Source organism: Gigantopelta aegis, chromosome 6 (genome assembly GCF_016097555.1).
Source record: "Gigantopelta aegis isolate Gae_Host chromosome 6, Gae_host_genome, whole genome shotgun sequence".
Taxonomy (NCBI): domain Eukaryota; kingdom Metazoa; phylum Mollusca; class Gastropoda; order Neomphalida; family Peltospiridae; genus Gigantopelta; species Gigantopelta aegis.
Window position 1 is genome coordinate 59014601 of NC_054704.1, and position 26261 is coordinate 59040861.

The 26261-nt window shown below is 36.5% G+C and overlaps 1 protein-coding gene across 1 annotated transcript in view; it reads left to right on the forward strand.

The window, feature by feature from the left end:
* Positions 1–26261, forward strand: part of LOC121374648 (glutamate receptor ionotropic, NMDA 3A-like) — a 72014-nt gene that overhangs the window by 11890 nt on the left and 33863 nt on the right. Inside the window, exon 3 of the mRNA XM_041501756.1 lies at positions 16129–17164. Within this exon, the coding sequence (XP_041357690.1) occupies positions 16129–17164 (1036 nt within the window). The remainder of the gene's footprint in view (positions 1–16128; positions 17165–26261) is intronic.

The following is a 26261-nucleotide window of genomic DNA, read 5'->3' on the forward strand; positions in this document are numbered from 1 at the left end:
GCATGAATGAATGAATGAGTGTTTAGTAAAACTCCACTACAAAAAGCCTTGAGGGCTGTTCACAAAACGACCTCAATATGTTGTACATAATACCAAGTACATGCTACTCTCATCATATTCCTTCTCAACTGACCTCAATGTGTTGTACATAATACCTAGTACATGCTACTCTCATAAGATTCCTTCTCAACTGACCTCAATGTGTTGTACATAATACCTAGTACATGCTACTCTCATCATATTCCTTCTCAACTGACGAGGTCGGACGTAGCCCAGCGGTAAAGCGCTCGGCTGATGCGCGTTCGGTTTGGGATCGATCGGTGGGCTCATTGGACTATTTCTCGTTCCAGCCAGTGCACCACGACTGGTATATCAAAGGTTATGGGATGGTGCATATAAAAGATCCCTTGCTACTAATGAAAAAAATCAGCGGGTTTTCTCTCTTAAGAATATATGTTAAAATTACCAAGTGTTTGACATCCAATAGCCAATGATTTTAAATCAATGTGCTCCAGTGATGTTGTTGAACAAAACAGACTTTAACTCAACTGACATAACGTGTTGGTGGATCACATGCAACAAAATAATCTGGCGCATCCCTTGGATACATCTGCTTGTTGCTATGCAAGGTTGTCCACGGTCAAGGCATTAGCACTTTGAAGTACATGTGTATATAAAAAGGGTCGCCTGGTGCACACTAGGCTGTTCAACAATTTTGGATCAATTACTATCTGTTTCATTAGTTTTGGTAAACCCTACCCATTAAGTGTTTTCTTGAAATCAAACTTGGTGGAATCCTCATTCATGGGCATGCTGTTTATCGTTATGTCAACTGATATCAGTGTAGTCTACATGTACATGTGTCTTCAGCTGGTTGCCATTTCTTTGCAAAGGCACTCTTCTTATAAACAATGTTTCACTGAATATTGTTTAACAATGCGCAGTCAGCGTTACTGAGCAGGGCCCAAGAAACCTGGTAGCTACCATTTGTATTCCTAAAACAATATTTCCTGTGTTCCCAGGTTGGGAGCGACTAAACCTATTGAATTTTCTTCATTATTATGCAGTATACTTAGTGTTTCCCATGACCCTAGAAAAGACCAGTTATAGACAGGATACAGAAATCATATTACAATGCTACATACACTTTAGCTGATCATACATAGCAAATGCTGGCTTAGACCAGGTGTGACGGGAATATGTTGTTGCATTGCATGTGAGGAGACGTACAAGTATTTTCTTTACTCTAACTATACTCGTATTACAATAATATAGAAGCAATACGAGAACGTCACTGCTTATTATAATGCGTTGTGTTCACTATCCTGAAGTACAGTTTGCATGTAGCGCAATTCTGTGGTCAGCCTCATTCGTGTTTGAATATATTGATTTCACAACTGCCATATTTTGTAACATGTACTTGTCTTGTCCTGTTCAACACTGAGACACGGCATCTTCGTGCCGTTCAGAATGATACCCAGACATTTGATCATGTACTTTGTATAGGCATATGCAGGCTTTATCTAATATTATAATCGGAGTGAACGAAATATTATTATATCTAATCATATATGGAAACAGTATATGCCAGTCTTAACCGGGTTACATCAACGCATGCTATATATGACCAGCTAAGGAATAAGCAATACAGTATCATTAGTTGGCTGTGACACGGAAAATGTTCTATTTAATGATGAAGACAGTTGACCAGTTGCAGTTGATTGCAAACTTGGGAACACAAGAGATATTGTTTTAGGAAGAAAAGTTGGTGGCCACAAAATGTTGGGTCCCTGTATGAAAATGCATATTGTGCTTCGCTGAACAATCTTCAATATTAGATTGCCAATAAGGAAGTGTGCTTGCAAATGGTAATTCCATGGTAAAGTTGCATTTTTACAAAGTTTTCAAATGTAGTTCACTGACAAATGATGCTCATAAATGAAAATGGCTTACTAGAATATTTACAAACCATATGCATCACAAACATTTTTTATATTTTATTAAATCCGTGGCGTGGCAGATGCGGAACTATATGTGGTAGGATAACGGTGGTAAAAACAATAGCTATGCCAAAACTAACTCATATTTTTACCAGTCTACCAAATCCACCTAATGAATATATATTAAAAATAAATAGAATGATTTTCTCATTGATATGGAAAGGTGGTCCAGATAGAATTAAACGCTCAGTTATTACAAAATATTATTCAGAGGGTGGGTTAAAAATTATTGAAACATTAACATTTATTAAAGCTCTAAAAGTGTCATGGTTAAGACGCTACTTTCAATCAGACTGCAAATGGAAATGGTTTTTAAATAAATATATGGATAATGTAGCTATATGTAAAATGGGAGCTAATGTTGATGATTATTTAAATAAAAAGTTTTAAAATCCTTTTTGGAATGATGTATTGAATGCATGAAAAGATCTTGTGCTAAAAACAGAAATGGAAACTTGTGACGAAATAGTAAATGAGCCAATATGGTACAACACACGTTTTAAAAACAGGTCATTATTTATCCGCAATTGGTATAATAACGGTATAACCCATATCAGAGATCTTTTTATCAGAAACAGGATACATCATTTCTTTTTAAAACAAAAATATAACATACGAGGAAGGTATATTTAACACACAGATTATGTACTAAACAAATCGCACTTATAGATTTTCAATATAAAATTCTTAATAGAATAATAGCAACCAATAGCTTTCTATGTAGGATAGGGATTTGGGACGGTGCACTTTGTACTTTCCGTAATGAGGACGAGGAAACGATAATGCACCTTTTGGTAAAATGTTCAAAAGTGACTTTTTTTCTGGCGAAATTTGGAATCTTGGATTTTTTACGTCATTGGATGCCGTACAATTATAAACGATAGAATGATAATATTTGGTATACAAACAGGACAAAAAATACTTACTCATTTAATTTTAATAACAAAACGATATATATATATATATATATATATATATAATGTTCGTGTAGCGAACATTTCACTACCATTTCCTCGTCTTCTAGCCATGGCAAAGGATTATTATGACAGAAAAAATAATATCACAAATAAATTTGCAAGGGGACGACCATATTAAAAATGGTGCCTATTTGTCGCGGTACTAGAAGCCAGTGAATAAATTTTCTTCTTCTCCGTTTTCTTTTTAATTAAGGTTGATTTAATAAACTGGTTTTTAATGTATCTATAAATAATATATATATATATATATATATATATATATATATATATATATATATATATATATATATAAAGATAGGATTTCACAACGTTTTAATGGAATAAGCGCCTTTATTCTGTAACGGGTTCAACAGTTCCATATACATGACGTCATCTACAACGGGAGGTAATTTCGATGACGTCACGACAATTCTAAAAATAAAAAATGCATACCACGAACAAATTGCATATTTGACATTAAACGAGATAATGATTATAATTATAGTGACGGTATATGACTGTCATATTAACATTGCTATTGTTACATTGTAATACATGTAAAGAAACATATAAGAGTCAAATGTTCTAACAGTAGATACATTGTACAACAAAGTTTCAAACTATGTTGGAGTGTAGTGACCACAGTATGGGTTAGCGTATGTTAAGTTTCGGTTTGAAAATGCGACTAAAATGGGCTTCCATATGCTGTCGAAAATGTTTGTCATCCATCATAACTTTATAAAATGGGAATATAGTAAATGTGCCATTCCCACAGCTTCCCACAAAATACTGGTTGAAGATTCCCTAATATGCTGTTTATGCAAGGTGATCCTGTATCGAAGTTCCATACCGGTCTCTCCAATATAATTTTCTTTGCAACCTGTACATATTACAGCGTAAATAAAACATTTTGTCTTACAATTCATGTTGGTATGTACATAGAATGATTTGCCATCTGCAAACTGAAATGTATTACCTTCAACTAATATGTCACATGTGCCGCATTTACTAACAGACTTACACGAGTTAGATGTAAATCTAGAAGGACATAGTATTTGTTTAAGATTCTTAGGCTGTCGAGTGCTGTTAATAATATTTCTTTTAGATAAGCAAGCTTTTAATTTAGAACTTTTCAGTACTGTAGGTAGATGGTTCTGGACAATAGCCATTATTTTAGTATTGTTCGGATTATATGTAGTGACCAGAGTAATACTATCATTCTGATTGCAAGACTTATTTGAAGTTTTTCTCAACTCTTCTATTGGAATGCATTTAACTCTTTCAATACAGTTGGTAATTAGACCCATAGTATATCCCTGTTTTCCTAAAAACATCTGTAAATCTAAAAGTCTGTTCTCCCTCCTATCCCTGTTTGTAACTATAGTACAAATACGCCTTGCCATGCTATAGGGTATGTTTTGTTTGGTATGTCTAGGATGACAAGAATGAAACTGGAGATACTGATGTGTATATCAGTTGGTTTGTAATACACATCCGTAATTAAATTAACACCTTCTTTTATGATTTCAGTATCCAGGAATGGTATCTATTACGATTCGTCTTAATATTAAATTGTATGGATGGGTGCAAATTATTTAGAATACTGTGAAATTGCTTAATTGAGTCATCATCGTTTATCCATATCAAGAAACAATCATCTAAATACCTTTTCCAGTTTAATTTAAAGTTACATTCTCTGGTTACCATATTATAACACCATGTACAAATGTGAAATACAAGCTCAAATGCACTTTTAAAAAAATCGTGTGTGTTCGCTATGAACGGATATCGTCAAAAGTATACGCTTGATTCGTCGCCTGTGCCACTATAGCTCGGCAAAGCACAAACGACAGCCTGTTGTCAGTTTCAGTTAACACGTGCGTTTGCCGATTTCAAATTGTAGGGTTCGTCTCAAAAAATTAAAAGAGAAATCTTGCGCTGTACGAAGAACGTTCGCTTGAGGATACAGAACTAGTCTTTCGTTAAAACCGGTTTGATCTTGACAACGTATTATTGACAGTCGTACCTTCCTATTTCAGAATTGATATTTTATAAAGTGTTAGTAGAACTTTCAAAGTTTAGTTTGTATACTAGTAACACATTAATCATGTATATATTTTAAAACTAAAATATACTAATGGGGCGATCACACTGGCCCGAATGAGCTTCCGTTTGTTTTCCGTATACGAAAGTGGTGTGATGTTTCAGAATGCTTTCAGAATAGACCGAATACTTCCCGCATGTTGACTTCGAAAGGTTTCCTTTCCGAACGCTTTCCGTATGCTTTCAGAATGCTTTCAGAACACGGCCAATCGATCTAGAATGGACCGAACTCTTGCCGCATGCTTTCCTGCAAGTGTTCGGAAAGGGTTCGTCATGTTCTATGTCCATTCGGGTTGTTCGGAAAGCATACGGAACATACTGTGCATTCTGGAAGTGTACGAGCAGTTCGGAAAATGTTCTGAAAGAATACTGGAAGGGTTCTGGCTATTCGTTATACATTCGGCGGCATAAATGAAAAAAAATCCGGAGAGAATATTGAAAACGTTCGGAAAGCATTCGTCATGTTCTAGGTCCATTCGGGGTGTCCGGAAAGTATACGGAACCCAGCACCTCCAAATTTTCATTACGAATGCACCAAGAACTAGACGCATGCTTCCCGAACGTTTTCCGTACATGCCGTATGCTCCTAGAATGCTTCCCGAATACTTCCCGAATACACATGGACGCCACATTCGGATGGTCGATGAAAATTATTTTGAACATGCACAACAAATTTTTGGCGCTACCGAATGCCGTTCCATATGCATCCGTATGGAGCCGAACAGCCAGTATGCTACTAGAACACACTGAATGCTTCCCGAATATGATCCGTTCGCTCCCCGAACACCCAAATTCCTATTCGGAAAACAAACGGAATGGCATTCGGGCCAGTGTGATCGGGCCATAAAGTAGACCATAAACGTTTTCACTTCTTAATTTTACGTGTTAAAATCGAAAAATTCAAATAAATATTCTTTCGTTTGAGAAAGGGTAAAGTTAGGGGGGGGGGGGGGGGGGGGTTGTTTAACGACATCAAAGTTAAAGTATATTGATTTAATAATCATCCGACCCCATACAACCGTAAATAAAATGTGTTGAGTGTGTCGTTAAATAAAACATATCCTATCCTTCCTTCCATCTACATTTGATAATTTTGACATAATTATAATCTTAGAGAGGAATCGGGTGCATGTGCAGGAGGAGGGTATTGGAGGTCGAAACCCTTACTTGCCCAAGCTTAAAAAAAACTGAAATGTATTTTCTGAGGGAGCATGGCCCCATATAAACTTCGCTCAACACAGTCTATAACCCCAACCCTGCTGAAATCCCTGCACACGCGCCTTGGAAACCCACTACATTTTTTTTTAGCAAGGGATCGTTTATATGTACCATCCTACAGACAGGATATCACATACCATGGTCTTTTATTTACCCGCCGATGGGGATCAATCCTAGACTGACTGCGCATTTCCAAAAAACACCTTTTTAGGTCTAAGTAATGAATAAAAATAACATATAGTCTTGAAAAATGTTACGTAAATCGGACACAGTACCCTCTTCCTCTATTCCTAGAGCGTTACGTAATTAGTAACACCCCCTTACGTGTAACGCGTATGCCAACAGCTGGCCACTGTCAAAATTTCAAGGCAAATCCCTCAACCACCGACCCCTGGAAAGGCGTTGTACCATACCTCTATGGATATAAATATGTTTTGGAGATATGAGACGACCCCTCAATCAAGACAGTTAAATTTGTTCAAAAATAGCGAAATCTCACGTGATCTCTTGTTGGGGAATTCTATGATAAGCCAATGAAAACCGAGATCGGTAGGAGCCCGTCAAAAGTGTCCCACTTTCGAAATACTGGCTTTGTTTTTGACCTGGATAAGCCAGCGTAGTAAAACCAATGCTGACGACGTTGGGCATCAAACACCCATAATTAATACTGATCGGCGTTTCACAGTAACTAACGACAAGGGTGTGCTACCATCAGAAAGACGGTGGCGGGAAAATGGAGCACCATCTCAATCACAAGCAAGGCACCAACTCGGATACAACCCGCATGCATGGTATCAACACCGTGATGGAAATGTGTACTTGAACAGACCAGAACCCAGACCAACAGGAGCGCTAACATTCCTTCCACCGATGTACAGAAGAAATGATTTTTTAGAAAGAAATGGATTCCATCAAGAACCAGGCGGGAATATAGTCATGTTCTAAACGGTACTGTAAGTAAACAAACAAATAGTAGGGCAAGCAAAGATAGAGTAGATCCTAAAATTATAAATATATCTTCCAGAGATCTTTCAGAAACGGAAATTAAATTATTGAAACGTGAGTTAAAATTTACTCCCACACCCAGAGCAAACAAGGACGAATTAATTAGTGATGTTAAAAGTTTTACCAGAAAGTTGAGATTAATAGAATATTTCAATGAAGATAATGATATTCAAGATGATACGAATTATATAACCAATAACATACCTATTGTTTCGAATAAGAGTAAGTTTATTCCTCAACGGAATAGAGGTAAACACCTAGATAACTATATAACACCACTAAATCGTTCCCTTTATAACGTAATTGTCAAGCTAAAGATAATCTTTCAAAGGATGAACGCCAAGCTCTTAAACGTCTCCAGAATGACAAGTCTGTTATAATTAAGGAAAGAAAGAAAGAAATGTTTTATTTAACGACGCACTCAACACATTTTAATTACGGTTATATGGCATCAGATATATGGTTAAGGACCACACAGATATTGAGAGGAAACCCGCTGTCGCCACTTCATGGGCTACTTTTTTCTATTGGCAGCAAGGGATCTTTTATATGCACCATCCCATAGACAGGATAGCACATACCATGGCCTTTGATGTACCAGTCGTGGTGCACTGGCTGGAATGAGAAATAGATCAATGGGCCCACAGACGGGGATCGATCCCAAACCGACCGCGCATCAAGCGAACGCTTTACCACTGGGCTACGTCTCGCCCATTATGATTAAGGAAGCAGACAAAAGAGGTGCAGTGGTCATCATGAATACATCATATTACGAAACAAAACAAAATGAAATGCTTGATAACAATAATTTATATGAAGAAAGTGACAGAAATGATACAACTATCTTGAAAAATCTATATAAATTGATACGGAAATATTATGCAGAGCTTCACGAGAAGGAAGAGTCATATTTGTTATTCTCGGACTTTTCCACTGCTAATTTCTATGGTTTACCCAAAATACACAAGAATAAAACGATACAGGAAGCAATACTCCAAAAGAATAGTGAGTATGTAAAAACAGTGGAACCTAACGATCTATCTTTCAGACCCATTGTAGGTGGACCCTGAAGCCCTACACAAAGGCTCAGTCATTTTTTTGACATCATACTGAAACCAGTCGCCCCTTCTGTACCTATTAAACATTTTGCAGAAAAATCACTTAACCCAATAGAAGGACAAATTTCTGTGAATTTTATACTTGAAGCTCTCCACTTTGTATTGAACAACAACACCTTTGACTTTAATGAGAAACACTTCCGCCAAATTAAAGGGTGTGCAATGGGATCAAAGGTTAGTCCTACATATGCAACTCTCGTGGTTCCTTATTTGAAAGAGACATTATTCAGTAACATCAATGAACAGTGGGATAATATATCAGCAGATTATGTTAAATTAAACTGGAAAAGGGATATTGAAATCATAAAAGAAGGTGTTAATTTAATTACGGATGTGTATTACAAACCAACTGATACACATCAGTATCTCCAGTTTCATTCTTGTCATCCTAGACATACCAAACAAAACATACCCTATAGCATGGCAAGGCGTATTTGTACTATAGTTACAAACAGGGATAGGAGGGAGAACAGACTTTTAGATTTACAGATGTTTTTAGGAAAACAGGGATATACTATGGGTCTAATTACCAACTGTATTGAAAGAGTTAAATGCATTCCAATAGAAGAGTTGAGAAAAACTTCAAATAAGTCTTACAATCAGAATGAGAGTATTACTCTGGTGACTACATATAATCCGAACAATACTAAAACAATGCCTATTGTCCAGAACCATCTACCTATATTACTGAAAAGTTCTAAAATAAAAGCTTGCTTATCTAAAAGAAATATTATTAACAGCACTCGACAGCCTAAGAATCTTAAACAAATACTATGTCGTTTTATATTTACATCTAACTCGTGTAAGTCTGTTAGTAAATGCGGAGATAAAAGATGCGGCACATGTGACATATTAGTTGAAGGTAATACATTTCAGTTTGCAGATGGCAAATCATTCTATGTACATACCAACATGAATTGTAAGACAAAAAATGCTATTTACGCTATAATATGTACAGGTTGCAAAGAAAATTATATTGGAGAGACCGGTATGGAACTTCGATACAGGGTCACCTTGCATAAACAGCACATTAGGGACTCTTCAACCAGTATTTTGTGGGTAAGTCATCACATCAAAAGCTGTGGGAATGGCAAATTTACTATATTCCCATTTTATAAAGTTATGATGGATGACAAACATTTTCGACAGCAAAAGGAAGCCCATTTTATTCGCATTTTCAAACCGAAACTTAAAGGGACATTCTTGAGTTTGCTGCAATTTTTAAGATGTTATCGACTAACAAAGACTTTTTAACGATTGTAATTACATATCAAATATATTTGTCTGCATAAAATATTAGTGGCTGTATATTAAACGTGTTTCTGATCGTTCTAATATTTGTACCATAAAAAATTTCGTACGTACGAAATTATTGGAAAACAAAATCCAGTTTGAGCTTTTTACAAATATTAAAACGAACAGAAACACATTGAATATACAGACACCAATATTGTAAACAAGAAAACATATTTAATATGTAAGTTTTATTAGTCGATAACATCTTAAAACTGCAGCAAACTCAGGAATGTCCCTTTAACATAGCTAACCCATACTGCGGTCACTACACTCCAACATAGTTTGAAACTTTGTTGTACAATGTATCTACTGTTAGAAGATTTGACTCTTATTGCTTCTTTACATGTATTACAATGTAACAATAGCAATGTTAATATGACAGTTATATACCGTCACTATAATTATAATTATTATCTCGTTCAATATCAAATATGCAATATGTTCGTGGTATGCATTTTTTATTGTTAAAATTGTCGTGACGTTATCGAAATTACCTCCCGCTATAGATGACGTCATGTATATGGAACTGATGAACCCGTTACGGATGAAAGGTGCTTATTCCATTAAAACGTTGTGAAATTCTCTCTTTTTATATATTCATCCGATACACTTCATTCTAATAACTTTTATATTATATATATATATATATATATATATATATATATATATATATATATATATATATATATATATAAATCGAGTAAATAGGAGATCTGCTGTGAAATAGCTCATGTGTTTAATTACGTTATACCTCCCTGAAACATTAGGTGTACATACTTTTTTTTTTTGCTTTTTTTTTCCAATTACTTAATTACCTGATACGAAAGTGACTGCCCATTTCATGCGCTTCAAAACTTCAAAGTGGTCATACTTTGACAATGGATAACCATGCAGAACATCAGGCAATAAATGAACCAGATGATTATGTTTTATTTGAAGATGATAGTGAGATGAAGCCGCCTGTGTACCAAATGATAACTAGTATGGGGACGGTAGTGTGCATAGCACTATGTACTCAATTTATATCTTACTCTAAGTGGTTTTCGTGTTATGGATTTGTTAACAATTCATTCATTCATTCATTCATTCATTCATTCATTCATTCATTATTCATTCATTCATTCATTCATTCGTTCATTCATTCATTCATTCATTCATTATTCATTCGTTCATGGTTTGGTATTGTAAATGTGTTAACTTGTGAGTGCTAATAACTCGATAATGACAACAATGCTTACTCAATGACCAATAATTGATCAGTGGTATAGCATATATACCTCATCCTGATTTATAATTTTAGACGAACAGTTACAATTGTAGGTTAAATTTTGTTTTAGTATTCTTCAAAACATTTGATCTAAACTTATCAACCATTAAAATTTAATATTTAGTATAAAAAGTGTCTTTTCAACATAAATTATTAGATTGTTATGCCAAAAACACCACCATTTTCGTCAGCCATTTTAACTGTTTGACAACCAATTATCTAAGAGTATAACAAACTGTTTTGATGAACTTATTGACTCCATAAACATCAGTTTTGATACCAAGACCACCTTTCTAAGTATTGTAATCTAAAGATGTACAATTTATTGTTCGCACCAATTTTAGAAAATGTCATCTTATAGTTTCATGAACTCTGCACCCCACAGATTAATTTCCACCATGATGACACATGTTATACTTTCGGCCTCTGTACACTTCACTTTTGGGCGCCTATGCTACAGGACTAACCAGACAGTTGTGAAGGGTGATCATATCTCGCTTCACCCATAAGTCGCTAAATCAATGACACGTGTAACAAATCTAACAGGATGAGGTAATCGTGAAATACATTGTCATGTGGAATAGTAGCTTGGAAAATAAATGTCTTCCGTGGAAATTAAATGTAATGAAACATCACCAAGAGGAGACTTGACTGGATACATCTATTAAGCATCATATTAATGGTAGCAAAACATTGGCACAGTGTATAACTGACTGCCAATCATTAAAATAACATGAAACCTCAGTCATGCTGTTTTATATTCTACAATTAAATTGCGTGCGGTGTGTTTCAGATAATAAAGTATCGCGTTAACATTATCGAAAACCAAACTGTATTAACATTGTCAATATTCACTTGAATCCGTGAATATATTGATCAATATAGCAATGAAGAACACCAGGAGCAACATACCAAAAGACAATGGCTATGGTATAAATAATAATTAATTATCTAATACACAATAATCTGTCTTTTAAATACTATATACAATCTAGATTAGGTTTAAATTAAGTTACGTGTCTTTGTATGGTTGTCAACACAAATTCGAGAAAACAATGAGCTGGAATTTAAACAAGTGAGTTTCACCTATAAAGGAAGCCAATCATGGAAAGGTTTCTTATATTTAAAGTGACAGGCCCTGATTTTTATACACTACCATGTTGTTGTTTTTCCAGAATTAGAACAGTTTTTGATAATTGAAATTATACCTTCATATATTTTATTGCTTTGATTGTCCATCTTCGCACATACAAAGAGTTTCTGGTCATCTTGGTGTTTGTAAAACCACGATATGCATTTTTGACCATTCTAATACGGTACGTACCTCTGAGAAGTGACTATTATGAAGTGTATTCTGGAGGATATTTCCCCGTTTCGACGTCACTCGTTTTCGTTTCACTCTATTGTAACTGTGTCCATTTGCACGGGTTAAAACAAGCCTTTGCGAATTTAACAATGTTATTAACGTTTTCAAAGCTGTATATGTTTCAGACAAAAAAGTGCAAAAACCTGTGAATTAAATATCAATTCTGTACCATGACCTTTCAGCATCGAAAGGGAGAGAGAAAACAACATTACTTAAACGATAAAAATTAAAGGCAAATACTAGCATTAAAACATTTTAGAATACCTATAATTAGAAAATAATTTTGGTTTTAATTTTATCTTTGGAACACAGTGGGTACATTTACATCTGGAATTTATTTTACAAAGTAATTGTTGCTCAAATATACGTTATAGGTGCATTGTAGTGAATTTAGGATGAAGTTAAAATGTCAATATATGTGGGGAAAATATACATATTGAAAACAAAAAATATATTGCACACCTGTTAGTAAGAACAACATTCATTATTTATGATAACAAACACCAATCACACATACACGCGATTGGCTGCTCCAACGCGATGACCAGGGCTGCGTACAGCCAGACCGAGCGGGAAAACGTCCACTAAGCTGGTTTATGCGCTTCACGTTAAACCAAATGGCCACGTCGGGAACCAATCGAATAGTTCACGAACGTTAGCGAAACTTTTGCTGGCTGAACTTGGTGCTGGTCGTCATAGTCAAATGAAAAAAAACACGATCGAAAATGAATGCTCTGTGATGAATAAGTTACCCTGAAACACAAAATGTCAGTTGGCAGGTTTTGAACCTAATGCACCACTTCGCATGCCATTTAACAATCTAACGTCCAATCCAGTCGGTCGACGTCACTTAAAAAATAGAATCACTTTAACAGGTAGTTAAGAATGTGTATTTGTATTGTATTCTAAGAATGTGTACTGTCAAACATTCGGTTCATTCTAGTGTAACAATGTTTTATTTATATATAGCAATGTTACAAATTGCAATTGAGCTAATGGCGCACTCGGGTGACCAATAGTCCACCAGCAGAAATATTTAAAGCCACAAAGTGTCAGCTGGTTTCAAATAATTTTTATACGCCCGTCTATGATGGGTCGTATTATGGTATGGCGTTGTCAGTCCGCCCGTCCGTCCGTATCTCCGTCTGTTAACGTTTTACTTGTTTGGATCATATCTTGCATATAGATGTATACAGGACCATCAAACCTCACATGTAGGAACAACTTGGGATGGCGGTATGTCGCGTATTATAACTAGGTCACTGTGGCCTACTTTTCACGGTCTACTGCACATAACAGTAAATCCTTGTCTGGACTATATCTTGCATACAAACCTCACATTTGCGAACACCAACTTGGGATGGCAGTGTGTCGCGTACTATTACTAGGTCACTGTGATCTACTTTACAGGATCTACTGCACATAACAGTAAATCCGTGTCCGTACCATATCTTGTATACAGATGCAAACAGGACCATCAAACTTCACATGTAGGAACAACTTGGGATGGCGGTGTATCGCGTACTATTAATAGGTTACTATGATACAAAAAAAGAAAGAAATAATTTATCTGTATTCTGAACATCATAGGAAAATCTTGTTTAGCCTTTGAAGAAAACGCTAAACGAAATGTCCCTTTCTAATTAAGAACAATAACTTCATTAATGAAAAAGCACATTCTCCAATGGATACACTATCATCAGTAGTTGATCCAAAACACACTGTTCGTCCATCCCATTGGAAAATTTCCACATGATTAGAATTGAATCGTACACGTAACATTTTTTAATATCTATGGTTTTCAACCAAACTCCTGACGGGCGTAACATATACCTCAACGGTACTCTTGTTTATCTTTTTATTTTACAAATATCAGTTTTCAAGTGGGTATTTAAAAACTAGTTCATCAATAAATACAGAAGTACTGACACATATAATGGTTAAATAACATAACAATATTAATGTTTACACCCCTTGATTCCGCTAGTAAACGTCTCTTAAAAACTGATATTCTATATACTGAGAGTAAAATGTAAAAAAAAAATCATTTGTGCAACTTTGTATTTTAAAATAACACCCAACGCATTTCTAAAGAAAAACCAGTTTTCTTAGATATAAAGAAAGAAAAACATGTTTTATTTAACGACGCACTCAACACATTTTATTTACGGTTATATGGCGTCAGATATATGGTTAAGGACCACACATATATTGAGAGAGGAAACCCGCTGTCGCCACCTCGTGGGCTACTCTTTCTGATTAGCAGCAAGGGATCTTTTATATGCACCATCCGACAGACAGGGTAGTACATACCACGGCCTTTGATATACCAGTCGTGGTGCACTGGCTGGAACGAAAAATAGCCCAATGGTCCTTAGATATATAAATACATAGTTCATGAAAATTAAAAATTAAATTATAAAGTTCTACACAATACAACAATAAATGACACATCTTCTTCATCTTTTAAACAAACATGACATTGGCTTAGATGATACTTTACCATATTTAAGTATTTAGAATATGTGAAAATATGTGCAATCTTAAAATCCCAGTTAACAAATTCCGAAGTCGTATCAGAGAAATGTATAAATTTCCAAACTGGCTTCCAAGATATAACAAACACATATGCCAGTGTCCTAACAAGAAGGTGCTTTAAAATTTTGAGAAGTCAATATAGAATATATTAATTTGACAGTAAATTTACTTACATTTATGGAGTAATTTGTATTAATCAAAACCAAATCCTTAACATGTGACGAACTTGTAATATTATTTACAATAAGCTGTTTCCATTCAGCAGGAAGCGAGTTCAGAATTACATTATAAGCAGAAGAAATCTCAACTGTCGACATGCCAGGATAGTTTTCTTTAATTGTTTCAACAGCGTCCTTTCCACTTCTATAAAAACAGAATCATTTTAACCGGTACTTAAGAAAGTGTACTGTCAGACACTCGGGTCAAAGCTAGCGTAAAAGTTTTGTATTTTAATACAACAATTTTATAAATTGCAACGGGGCTAATGACGCACTCAGGTAATGTAATATTTAAAAACAGTATCAATCAGCAAGTTTCGAATCTACTAGACCGATTCGCATAGCATTTGACAGTCCAGTGTCGTATCCATTCCGTCAACCCGACTTCTTAAAAAATAGAAGCACTTTTAACTTGTAGTAAAGAATGTGTACTGTCAAACATTCAGTTGGAAATTAGTGTAAGGCTTAAAAAGGGAAGTTTGAGTTTGCTGAAGGCCAATGAGCTGCGCTCCCGAAAGGAGTGAGATCTGAAGGGGGCGTTCTCCATGGAAACTTTTAAAAGGAAGACGCTCAACACGCGTTTTCCGAGAAGTATAGTGTGGAAAATATTGTCAATAATGAATTTTAACAAGGAAAAGGGCATTTCAAACGGGCGGGGTCGGGGGTTTCAGGTCTCTTGTGACTCCCTCCCCCCCTCCCCCCCCCCCCCCCCACCCCGGTGAATCGTTTTGAAATAACTCGTAAGATAAATGGTATGATACGATCACTCATATAGTATTCTCTATATACATTAAAATTATAATTGTCTAAACAGGTGTTCTCAGAATTTGTGTATTCTATACATAAAAATAGAGTTTGCAGCTATCATATCTGGTACTTACATGTACTATATGTTTATATACTATACTGTGTGTGTACAACAGCAAATCAGTCTATATTATTAGCATAATTGCACCCTACTCGTGATTACAATCGAGTGGAGTTTTGTTTTACTATTACTAGTATTGGTTTTGTTATAATGTGGTTTCTTTTCTGAATTTCAGAGCAATTTTGGACACACACATTTACGGTAAAACGGGTCCTTTACAATTCGACAGTGATGGATATCTTAAAATGACTAATTTTAAAGTGAAAAATCTTGTATTTGACGGCAGGAGTAACGTGTGGAGAGAGATTGGGTGTATACAAGGTGAGGACATTAGACCATTCAAAATGATCTGGCCCGGAGATGCTCAAGACATTCGGTCATCAACGCAGGGCAAAAAACGATACCGGGTGGTTACAAATCCCGTTCAGCCCTTCGTGATGATCGAGAGGCCCCACTCCGATTATGACACGTGCTTAACGGACACTGTGTGTCTCAACATCACGTCTAAAAATAAATCTCAAGCCATAGCAGCCATCGAGGATTACGAAAACGGCGTTAACAATAAATCATATAAGATATACTGCTGCCGGGGTCTTTCAATAGACCTGCTTAACAGGTTAGCTAGTGACCTTGACTTTGAGTTTACCCTGTACATCGTTCAAGATGAGACGTACGGACAGAAGAAGAACGGGACATGGAATGGGATGATGTGGGATTTAATGGAAGGAACGGCGCATTTTGCTGTTGCCGCATTCAGCATAACTCGTGCTAGAACAAAAGCTATAGATTTTACAGATCCCTATTTTTTCTCTGGATTTTCTATACTGTATTCGGAAAGAACACGGGAAACAAATATGGATGCCTTTCTAGAACCCTTTTCTTTGGATGTCTGGTTCGCTATTTTTGTGAGTGGCACTTTAACAGCGATCGCGATGGCCTTGTTCGAATGGAATAGTCCATTTGGACTAAATCCCTGGGGCAGGAAGAGGAAAGCTAATTACACTTTGGCCTCAGGATTAACTATGGTGTATTCGGTTCTCTTCGGCCACACAGTTAAAACGAAATCCCCCAAAGCATGGCCAAGTAAAGTTATGCAAAACTTTTGGGCGTTTGCTTCCATTTTTATTATTGCAAGTTATACAGCCAATCTCGCAGCTTTTATTGCCGGGAAACACGCTGGCATCAACTATATTGATATCAACGATCAAAGGGTGAGTTTTTATTAATGTAATACCCAAGGATGGCATATGTAGTATAGGGCTTTATCCACAATATTATTACTTTTTTCCTTTGTTGCTCGTAAGATTACACCAATTATTGATTTGCTAATATATTATAATGTTGTGCGCATAAATGTTCTTTATTGATAATGCACAATTTGCGAATATTAATGGTTGTTCAAATGTTCCATTTACATCCCATGTTGCTAGCGGAAATTCAATGCTTACCACAAACTGTGAAGTACAAATTGTTCCATAAATACCACTTATTTCAAATAACACGAATGATTGGTTCAATATTATCAAGACGCAGGGGAAATATGTTACAGTGTAAACTGCAGAATACGACAGCACAATAATTGATGGATGACGACAGGAGAATGCTACGACCTTAGGTATATTGGTATTGGACGAGACGTTTGTGTTGATTGCCCATACACACGGACATTTCATTCATCTGCTTACTTTTATTTTCATTATTTGAAAGCAGGAAAATATTACGAGTAAATTCATTGTTTACAACAGTTGAAACCCTGTTAAGATTAAACTGTTGCAGGTCAGTCAAATACAAAAATCCCACGAATGTCACAATTAGGTGCAATCGATCCTCACAACAATGGGAACAATATTATAACTTATCATTTAAAATTGTAAAAGACACATCTTTATTGTGGTTCAGTATAATATGTTATTTAGAATAATAGCAATAAACAATCAACCAAAGCTCCCCATAATTGGCATTGCCAACTGATCTGGGGATAATATACTGTTTTAAATGTTGCAGCTCAGTCAAGTACAAAAATGGCATGACTGCTAGAATTGGAATAATAATAATAGTAAATTCCCTCAAAGTCTTTGCTGAATAGAAACGACAAAACTTGGGTTATATCTACATACGTCCGGGGGATGTTTATACGACGTGGAGTCATAACAATATAATTATATATAATCAGTAGGAAAATGTTATATCCCTTCAATAAAAACTTAGACAAAATAAAGGTTCAAAGCAGTTGTTTAACATAATTAAAAGCAAATTTGGGAATCTACACATTTTTAGTATGTACACGTGAAAAATATGTGGGAAAGTATTACTTCAGTTCTAAACATATGAATCGATTTTGATTTTACACGGCCATGCAAAATAGTCTCAATGGACTATATGTTTCTAATTAAAAAGTCGGCTAGCTTTTTTTGTAAATTGAACATCTTTTGTATAGTCACTGATGTTTTTATTAGATTATTCGTGCACAGACACCTGACATTTGTGTCTTTCTGTAATGCTGTACCAAAATAATGACTGATGATAAAAAGATTGGCTAATTTCCTCTGTATTGTCTGTTGAATCTGGCTCTGCTTCCATTTGTGCTATTTTACGCTTTGTACTGGACTAAGACACGTCAAATTGAAATCAACTCGTTTTCCATTAATGCGTGGTTTATGTCGAAAGTCGTAAGTCGTGATTCTAACTCAATAAGTAAATACATTTTTAAAATCTCTATCAACGTTACTGGAAAGCGGTAGTGTCGTATTTTTCTCATATTTGTTTTCATAAATGCGATTTTGTTGTAAACGTTTTTATGATTGGAAATGTGAAGTTCGCATGTTGGATGTGATTTTCGTCTGATAAATAACGCTGCGTTATAATAGTGAATAACTATCTGACAAAACGCTTAAATACGGTCAACCTACAAAACTGTGTAACAAAGGATTGATTCAAACTTCCCATACGTCAATTTTTCACTTTGTCGTTTACCCCTACTTCGGCACCTGCATTCGCCTTTTGCATTGTATGAAATACTAGCAGATACAGAGGAGGCCAGGAGGATTTAGAATAAAATAATCTGACACTTAGCTCATTTGTTTGTACATTAAGGCGATCTTTGGAAAATATACCTTCACTATTCAATAGCACATTATATATGACAATAATTCTTATTGTGTAAATATGTATCGTGTAATACTAACATTAAAAGCAATATTTAAAAGCATTCAGGATTAATATGTGTTAATGTTGTAATCTTAACATTTTAGTTTTATTAATATTAATTTTATTTTTACTTTGATATCTGAAAGGCAAAATTATATAATGTATGTGTGCGTGCGTAGGTGGATATTGTATGTATTTATTGTAGGTTTAACCGAGATTTGAATTGATGGAAGGTTCTATGTATATGTAGTAGGTTTAGCCAAGTAATACTGGAATTTGAATTGGTAGAAGGTTGCGTTTATATGCAGTAAGTTTAGCCACATATTGAGATTTAAACTGGTGAAAGGATGCGTTTATATGTAGTAGGTTTAGCCACATATTGAGATTTAAATTGGTGAAACGATGCGTTTATATGTAGAAGGTTTAGCCACATAATACTGAGGTTTCAAATGGTTGAAGGTTGAATGTGTATCTAGTAGGGTTAGCCACAAAACTATCGAAGAAACCTTTTTTTTCTGGTTTACATACGAAAATATTATTAATACGATAGCTGTATAGATGGTTGAATAAAAGTCTTTTTGGAATCTATTTTTTTTTCTAGGATAGCAATACTTTGATGGGCCACGTGGTAGGCTAAGTGTTTTTGTTCTATTCTATCCTTACGTGGGAATTTTCGTTTCACCATTACATTGCAAATTGTTGATATTTAGGTCTGCAGTAATTGAGACAAGTGAAAGAAGAAACTCGCAGTCGGCACATTTGCTCCCCTAGCTCAATTAGTACTCAGTTTATTTGAGAGATTACTACAGTAATTACTTCGGCCTTTTCATAGTTAAATGTTTAAAAATCACGATTTCTAGTCTGATGACTATACAATATATTTCAATCTTTTCCACTTCGTTTTTATTGGCATTTACGTTTGAAAACTAAAAAATTGTTTTGTTTAACGACATCACTAGAGCACATTGGTTAATTAATTATCGGCTATTGGATGTCAAACATTTGATACTTGTGACTCATCAACAGAGGAGACCCGCTACATTTTTCCTAATGCAGCAAGGGATCTTTTATATGCACTTTCCCACAGACAGGAAAGCACATACCACGGCCTATGATATACCAGTCGTGGTGCACTGGCTGGAACGAGATATAACCCAATGTGCCCACCAACGGGGATCGATCGACCGCACATCAAGTGAGCGCTTTACCACTGGGCTACGTCCCGCCCCTTTAACGTTTGAAAGCCAGTATAAATAATCCATTGATGTGAATTAGCGTCCTCAGTATGTTGCGGGTTTTTTTTACAGTCTTACTGAATAAAATAATGGCGGTTTACCCAATGCGTGCACATAATATTTGTATCAATCAATGTCACGAGAATCAATTAGTATTCGTTATAATGGACCAGACACAATTACACATCCATGGACAAATATCGTATGGTACGGGGAGAAAATCAGAACATGCTTAAGCCAAACTTAATGAGAACCCAAGGTGACAGTAACTGGGAAAGGTCAAAAGTATTACACACGTAAATGAAAAGAAAAACATCTCGTTGGGATGTATGGGAGAAGAAAGAGAATACATTTGAGTTGAATATTTTTGCGCTGTAAATGATAATCGTCCATTTGCCTTCTAAGGAATTCTCCAGAGAGAACTAAGTATGACAAATAGATGCAGCTCAAGTCGGTGTCGGGACTCAGCTGATAAATTCGCGGACAAAATCAATGGAAGCAGCTGACATAATTAATGCATTTCTTTCGTCGAGCACTCGACAAATGAATAAATTCAATGCTCTTGTTTTTGTGAAAAATATTCCATTATATCTCTTGTATAGAATAGTCCAATTTTCATCATCTCGTGGCTAGTGACATCATGCTATGTGGTTTTAAACATGTCAGCACTTATTTGTCGGCCTTTTTGTGGTGTCATACATTTCAGCGATACACGCTTTTTAACAGGCTAGATATCACAGAAATAAATGTTACATCTCGGTAAATACAATACAATTCCATTAATATTTGTTGTGCTGGGTTTTTTGTGTCTGGCTTCTTTTTTTGTTGCTTTTTCGTTTGGTTTGTGTTCTGTTTTGTTTTATTTTTTTGTAGGGGTTCTTTTTATTGTGGTAGGTTTTCATTATTGTTTTGTGTGGGGGTAGCTTTTGTTTTGTTGTTTCTCTGGGGTGGTGCAATTTTATGTACGTTAGTGCGCGATCGTGTGTATATGTACAGTCAAGAATATTAAAAAAAACCGTCAGGTGTCCCTGCTGAATACAAATACGTAAATGTAACCCCGTAATGAGAGTCACATACAAATACGTAATTTTGACCTCGCAATGAGAGTCGCATACAAATACGTAATTTTAACCTTTTAATGAATCACGTACAAATACTTAATGTTAACCTCGTAGTGAGTCATGTTGCAACCCCTATTGTAATTTCAACCCTTATTGTAATAGATAGCCATACAGAAAGGGACACCAGAAAAAAGAGAGGCAAATAGGCACAGACCCATAAACACATGCTGAAACGCACATACACATACACACAGATGTCCGCACACGCACAGATACACTCAAAACATGTACGTGCAAACGCCCACACATACAAACACAGACAATTACATAGATGGTCGCACCGTCCCACACAGAGACACACAGGCATGCACACATACACGCACAGATAGATAGATAGAAATACAAAGATGCAAAGAGTCCTAGGCACTCGTACAGATACCCACACATATACACAGAAACATACACACACGCACATATAGACCAACAGCTACATACAAAGACACACGCATACTCAGATGCGCTCACCTACACACAGATACACACTGAGACACATAGACATATGAAGACAGAGAGACATACAGAGATACAGATAGTGACTGAAAGAATCCAAGAAGAAAAAAAGTCATATTGAGAGAGGGACAGGCACAGAGGGAGAGAGATCGACAGAGATACGCGGACAGACGCACACACATGCGCATGGACATACACACATAATATATGCAATTACACAGCTACACGCATACAGACATACACAGACACAAACACATATACCAGCACACCCATAGCAACACACAGACACACATGAAGACACACATAAAGACACACAAAGCATACACACACACATATAAATACAAATAGAAACACACAGGCAGACAAAGACACAGATAGCTCCGACACACACATTAAACTGATTTTAGTCATTACAGATGATGTTTCTAACATGATTGAACAACATTTTACAGCTTCTTGTTTGACGTATGAAATATAAATCACAATAATTATGTTTTGCATTTACAGTATAGTAAATCTGTCCCGCGATATCACATGCTGCTTAGTTTATATTAAACTGGTGTGTGTGTGTGTGTGTGTGTGTGTGTGTGTGTGTGTGTGTGTGTGTGAGAGAGAGAGACAGAGAGAGAGAGAGAGAGAGAGAGAGAGAGAGAGAGAGAGAGAGAGAGAGAGAGAGAGAGAGAGAGAGAGAGAGAGAGAGAGAGAGAGAGAGAGGAACATGCGCATAGGCACACAGTCACAGATATACTAAAAGGCAAAAGTTATTGTGACACACAAAAGACAAAGATAATTGATGATAAGTTTTTACTGCCGTGTATGAAACGTTATAACATGGAAAGAGAAATGTCCGAATGTATGGAAATGCCATATGCAAATGAGTCACATCACTTGAGGGGGTCCAGAGCGAAGTTCACACAGTCAGTAGTGAGTGTGTCCACCTTGAGCATCGATACAGGCCGTCGTCTCATTGAGGCCACTAAACGCTGGAGAAAGTTCCTGGGAATGCCATTCCAGATCTGAGGAAGGATCAGCCGGAGTTCTGCAGTGTTGTTGGAGGATTTGGAAGACATATTCGATCGTTGCCATAAGTGCCATATGGTGTTTCTGTGGACATTGAATTGACTTGCGACGTCATGCTGCGAGGTCCCAAATTCAAGCAACCCTATAACTCGCCATCTGTCATTTTCACTGAGGCGTGGCATGACGAAATTGCATCAAATAGTTCACTTATGGTGTTTTTCTGACTTCTGGACTTCTGAAGGCTGCACAGAGTGGCAATGATTTTCTACTGAATGTCTGGCCTTTTATGGTGAACACTGGACAGGATTTCCCCCGACTATTCCATGTTTCTTGCACAAAGCATGCAATCGTTGCAACAACTGCTTGGTTGCATTTCTTTGAACTGTTTCATGCACATTTTCTCCAAAATATTACTCCAAACAGTCCATGTCACAATAACTTTTACCTTTTAGTATAGATATACATATATACGTACACCGAGATATAGACACAGATACAGACACACAGCTGCATACAAAGACAAGTACATACTCAGATACGCTCACGCATGCAGATACACACACACACATACACATATAGAGCTAGAGACAAAGACAGTGAAAGAGGCCAAGAGAGACAGAAGGAAAGAAAGCTTGCTAAAGAGGAACAGAGAGAGATTATATTGTGCTTACATGTGTTGACGAAACTAAACAACCTACCAACATCGTCTTTCACTTATATTTAGCACTAATACTTGAGTCAGCACATATTTTCTGTTTCAGTGTGTGTGTGTGTGTGTGTACGTGCGCGCGCATGTATGTGTGCGTGTGTGCACTGCATGTATGTGTTAATGGTGTCTGTATGTATGTTTGTGTCTGGGTGTGCATCTATGTCTGTGTGTGTATCTGTGTCTTCTCTGTGTTGCTGTCTGTATGTGTTGGTGTATACGTAGTATGTATCTGTATGTGTGTATGCATTTGCATATGTATATGTGTGTGTTTGTATGTATATGTGTATGCGTATTTGTATGTGTCTCTGTATGCATATGTACGTGAATATGTATGCATGTCCGTTCCTGTGCTCCTGTGTGTGTACATGTGTGCATCTGTGTTTATTTGTGTACATCTGTGCTGTGTGTCTATGTGGCTGTGTGTATGTCTCTGTGTACGTGTATATGTATATCTATCTGTGTCTTTGTGCCTGTGAGCATCTCTCTCTCTCTCTCTCTCTCTCTCTCTCTCTCTCTCTCTCTCTCTCTCTCTCTCTCTCTCTCTCTCTCTCTCTCTCTCTCTCTCTCTGCGAGTTTGCATGTGTCTATATATGTCAGTCACTTTGTGTGTGAGAGTGTGTCTGTGTCTATCGGTTTATTTTGATCTGTGTATGTGTGAGTCTGTATATGTGTTTGTATGTGATAGGTGTCTGTGTGTGTGTATATGTGTGTGTTTGTGCTTCTGTGTTTTTTTCTTGTGTGTATGTGCGTGTATTCATGTTTGTATCTTTGTGTATCTCTTTTCACGTCTGTGTCTGTTTGTTTATCTGTCTGTGTATCTGCTTGTATGTCTGTGAGTCTCTGTACATGCCTGTATCTATATGTGTATCTCTGTTTGTATGTCAGCGTGTGTGTGTGTGTATGCTTCTGGTTTTTATGTCGTGTGTGTCTGTGTTTAGGTGCGTCTCCATGTGTGTATGTCTATGTATTTGTGTATATATGGATACTTGCGTGTTTACCTGCGTGTGTGTCTGGGTGTCGTGCATCTCTGTGTGTATGTGTACCTGTGACCGTGCGTCAATGCATTTGTGTGTCTGTGTCTCAGTCTACCTATGTGGCTGTATGTTTGTGTGTATGTGACTGTGTGGCTGTATATTTGTGTGCTTGCCTCTGTGTATGTATGTTATGTAAGTATGTATGTATGTATGTATGTATGTATGTATGTATGTATGTATATATATATATATATATATATATATATATATATGTTATGTATGTATGTATGTCTGTATTATTGTGTGTGTGTGAGTGTGCACGTGCACCTCTGCGTATTTCTCTGTCTCTATCCTTTTGTGTCTGTCCCTTTCTGTATGGCTTTTTTTTCCTCGGTTTCTTTCAACCACTCTCTATATTTGAGTATGTATATCTGTGTCTCTGTCTGTGTATATCTCTGGGAGTATGTTTTCTTCTCTCTGTATGTCTCTATGTTGGAGCTGCCTGTGTATTTGTCTGCCTGTATGTTTCTACTTGTATTTATATGTGTGTGTATGTTTTGTGTCTCTTTATGTGTGTGTCTATGCGTTTCTATGTGTGTACTGATATCTGTGTTTGTGTGTCTGTATGCGTGTGTCTGTGTGATTGTATATATTATGTGCGTATGTCTCGCGTATGTGTGCGTCTGTCCGTATATCTCTGTCGATCTCTCTCCCTCTGTGCCTGTCCCTCTTTCAATATGACTTTTTCCTTCTTGGATTCTTTCAGTCACTGTCTGTATCTCTGTATGTATCTCTCTCCGTATGTATCTCTCTCCATATGTGTCTCAGTATGTGTATCTGCGTGTAGGTGAGCGCATCTGAGTATGTGTGTGTCTTTGCATGTAGCTGTTTGTCTATGTGTGTGTGTCTGTTTATATGTGTATGTGTGTGTATGTTTATGTGTCTGTGTATGTGTGTGGGCATATGTGCATGTCTCTCTCTCTCTCTCTCTCTCTCTCTCTCTCTCTCTCTCTCTCTCTCTCTCTCTCTCTCTCTCTCTCTCTCTCTCTCTCTCTCGGTGCGAGTATCTATGTGATTGTCTGTGTTTGTATGTGTGGGCATTTGTACGTACGTGTTTTTGTGTGTATCTGTGTCTGTACATGTGCGGGCATATGTGTGTATGTGTATCTGTGTTTGAGCATATGTCTGTGGGTCTGTGCCTATTTAACTGTCTTGTTTCTGGCTGTCCCTTTCTGTATGGCTATCTCTCTATTTCTCTAAATGACTGTCTCTGTATTTCAGTATAACTGTATTTATTTCTCTGTCCGTCTGTGTATTTATTCATATGTTTCTGGCACTATGTCTGCCTCTGTATTATCTCTCTCTCTCTCTCTCTCTCTCTCTCTCTCTCTCTCTCTCTCTCTCTCTCTCTCTCTCTCTCTCTCTCTCTCTCTCTCTCTCTCTCTCTCTCACACACACACACACACATACATACACAAACACACCAGTATGCTAAGAACCATGTGATATCGCAGGACAGATTTATTGTACTGTAACTGCAAAACATAATTATTTACTGTAATTAACATTTTCATAAATCAAACACGAAGCATTTCAAAGCCGTAAAATGTAGTTTAATTATCTTAGAAACACCATCTGTAATGACTGAAGTC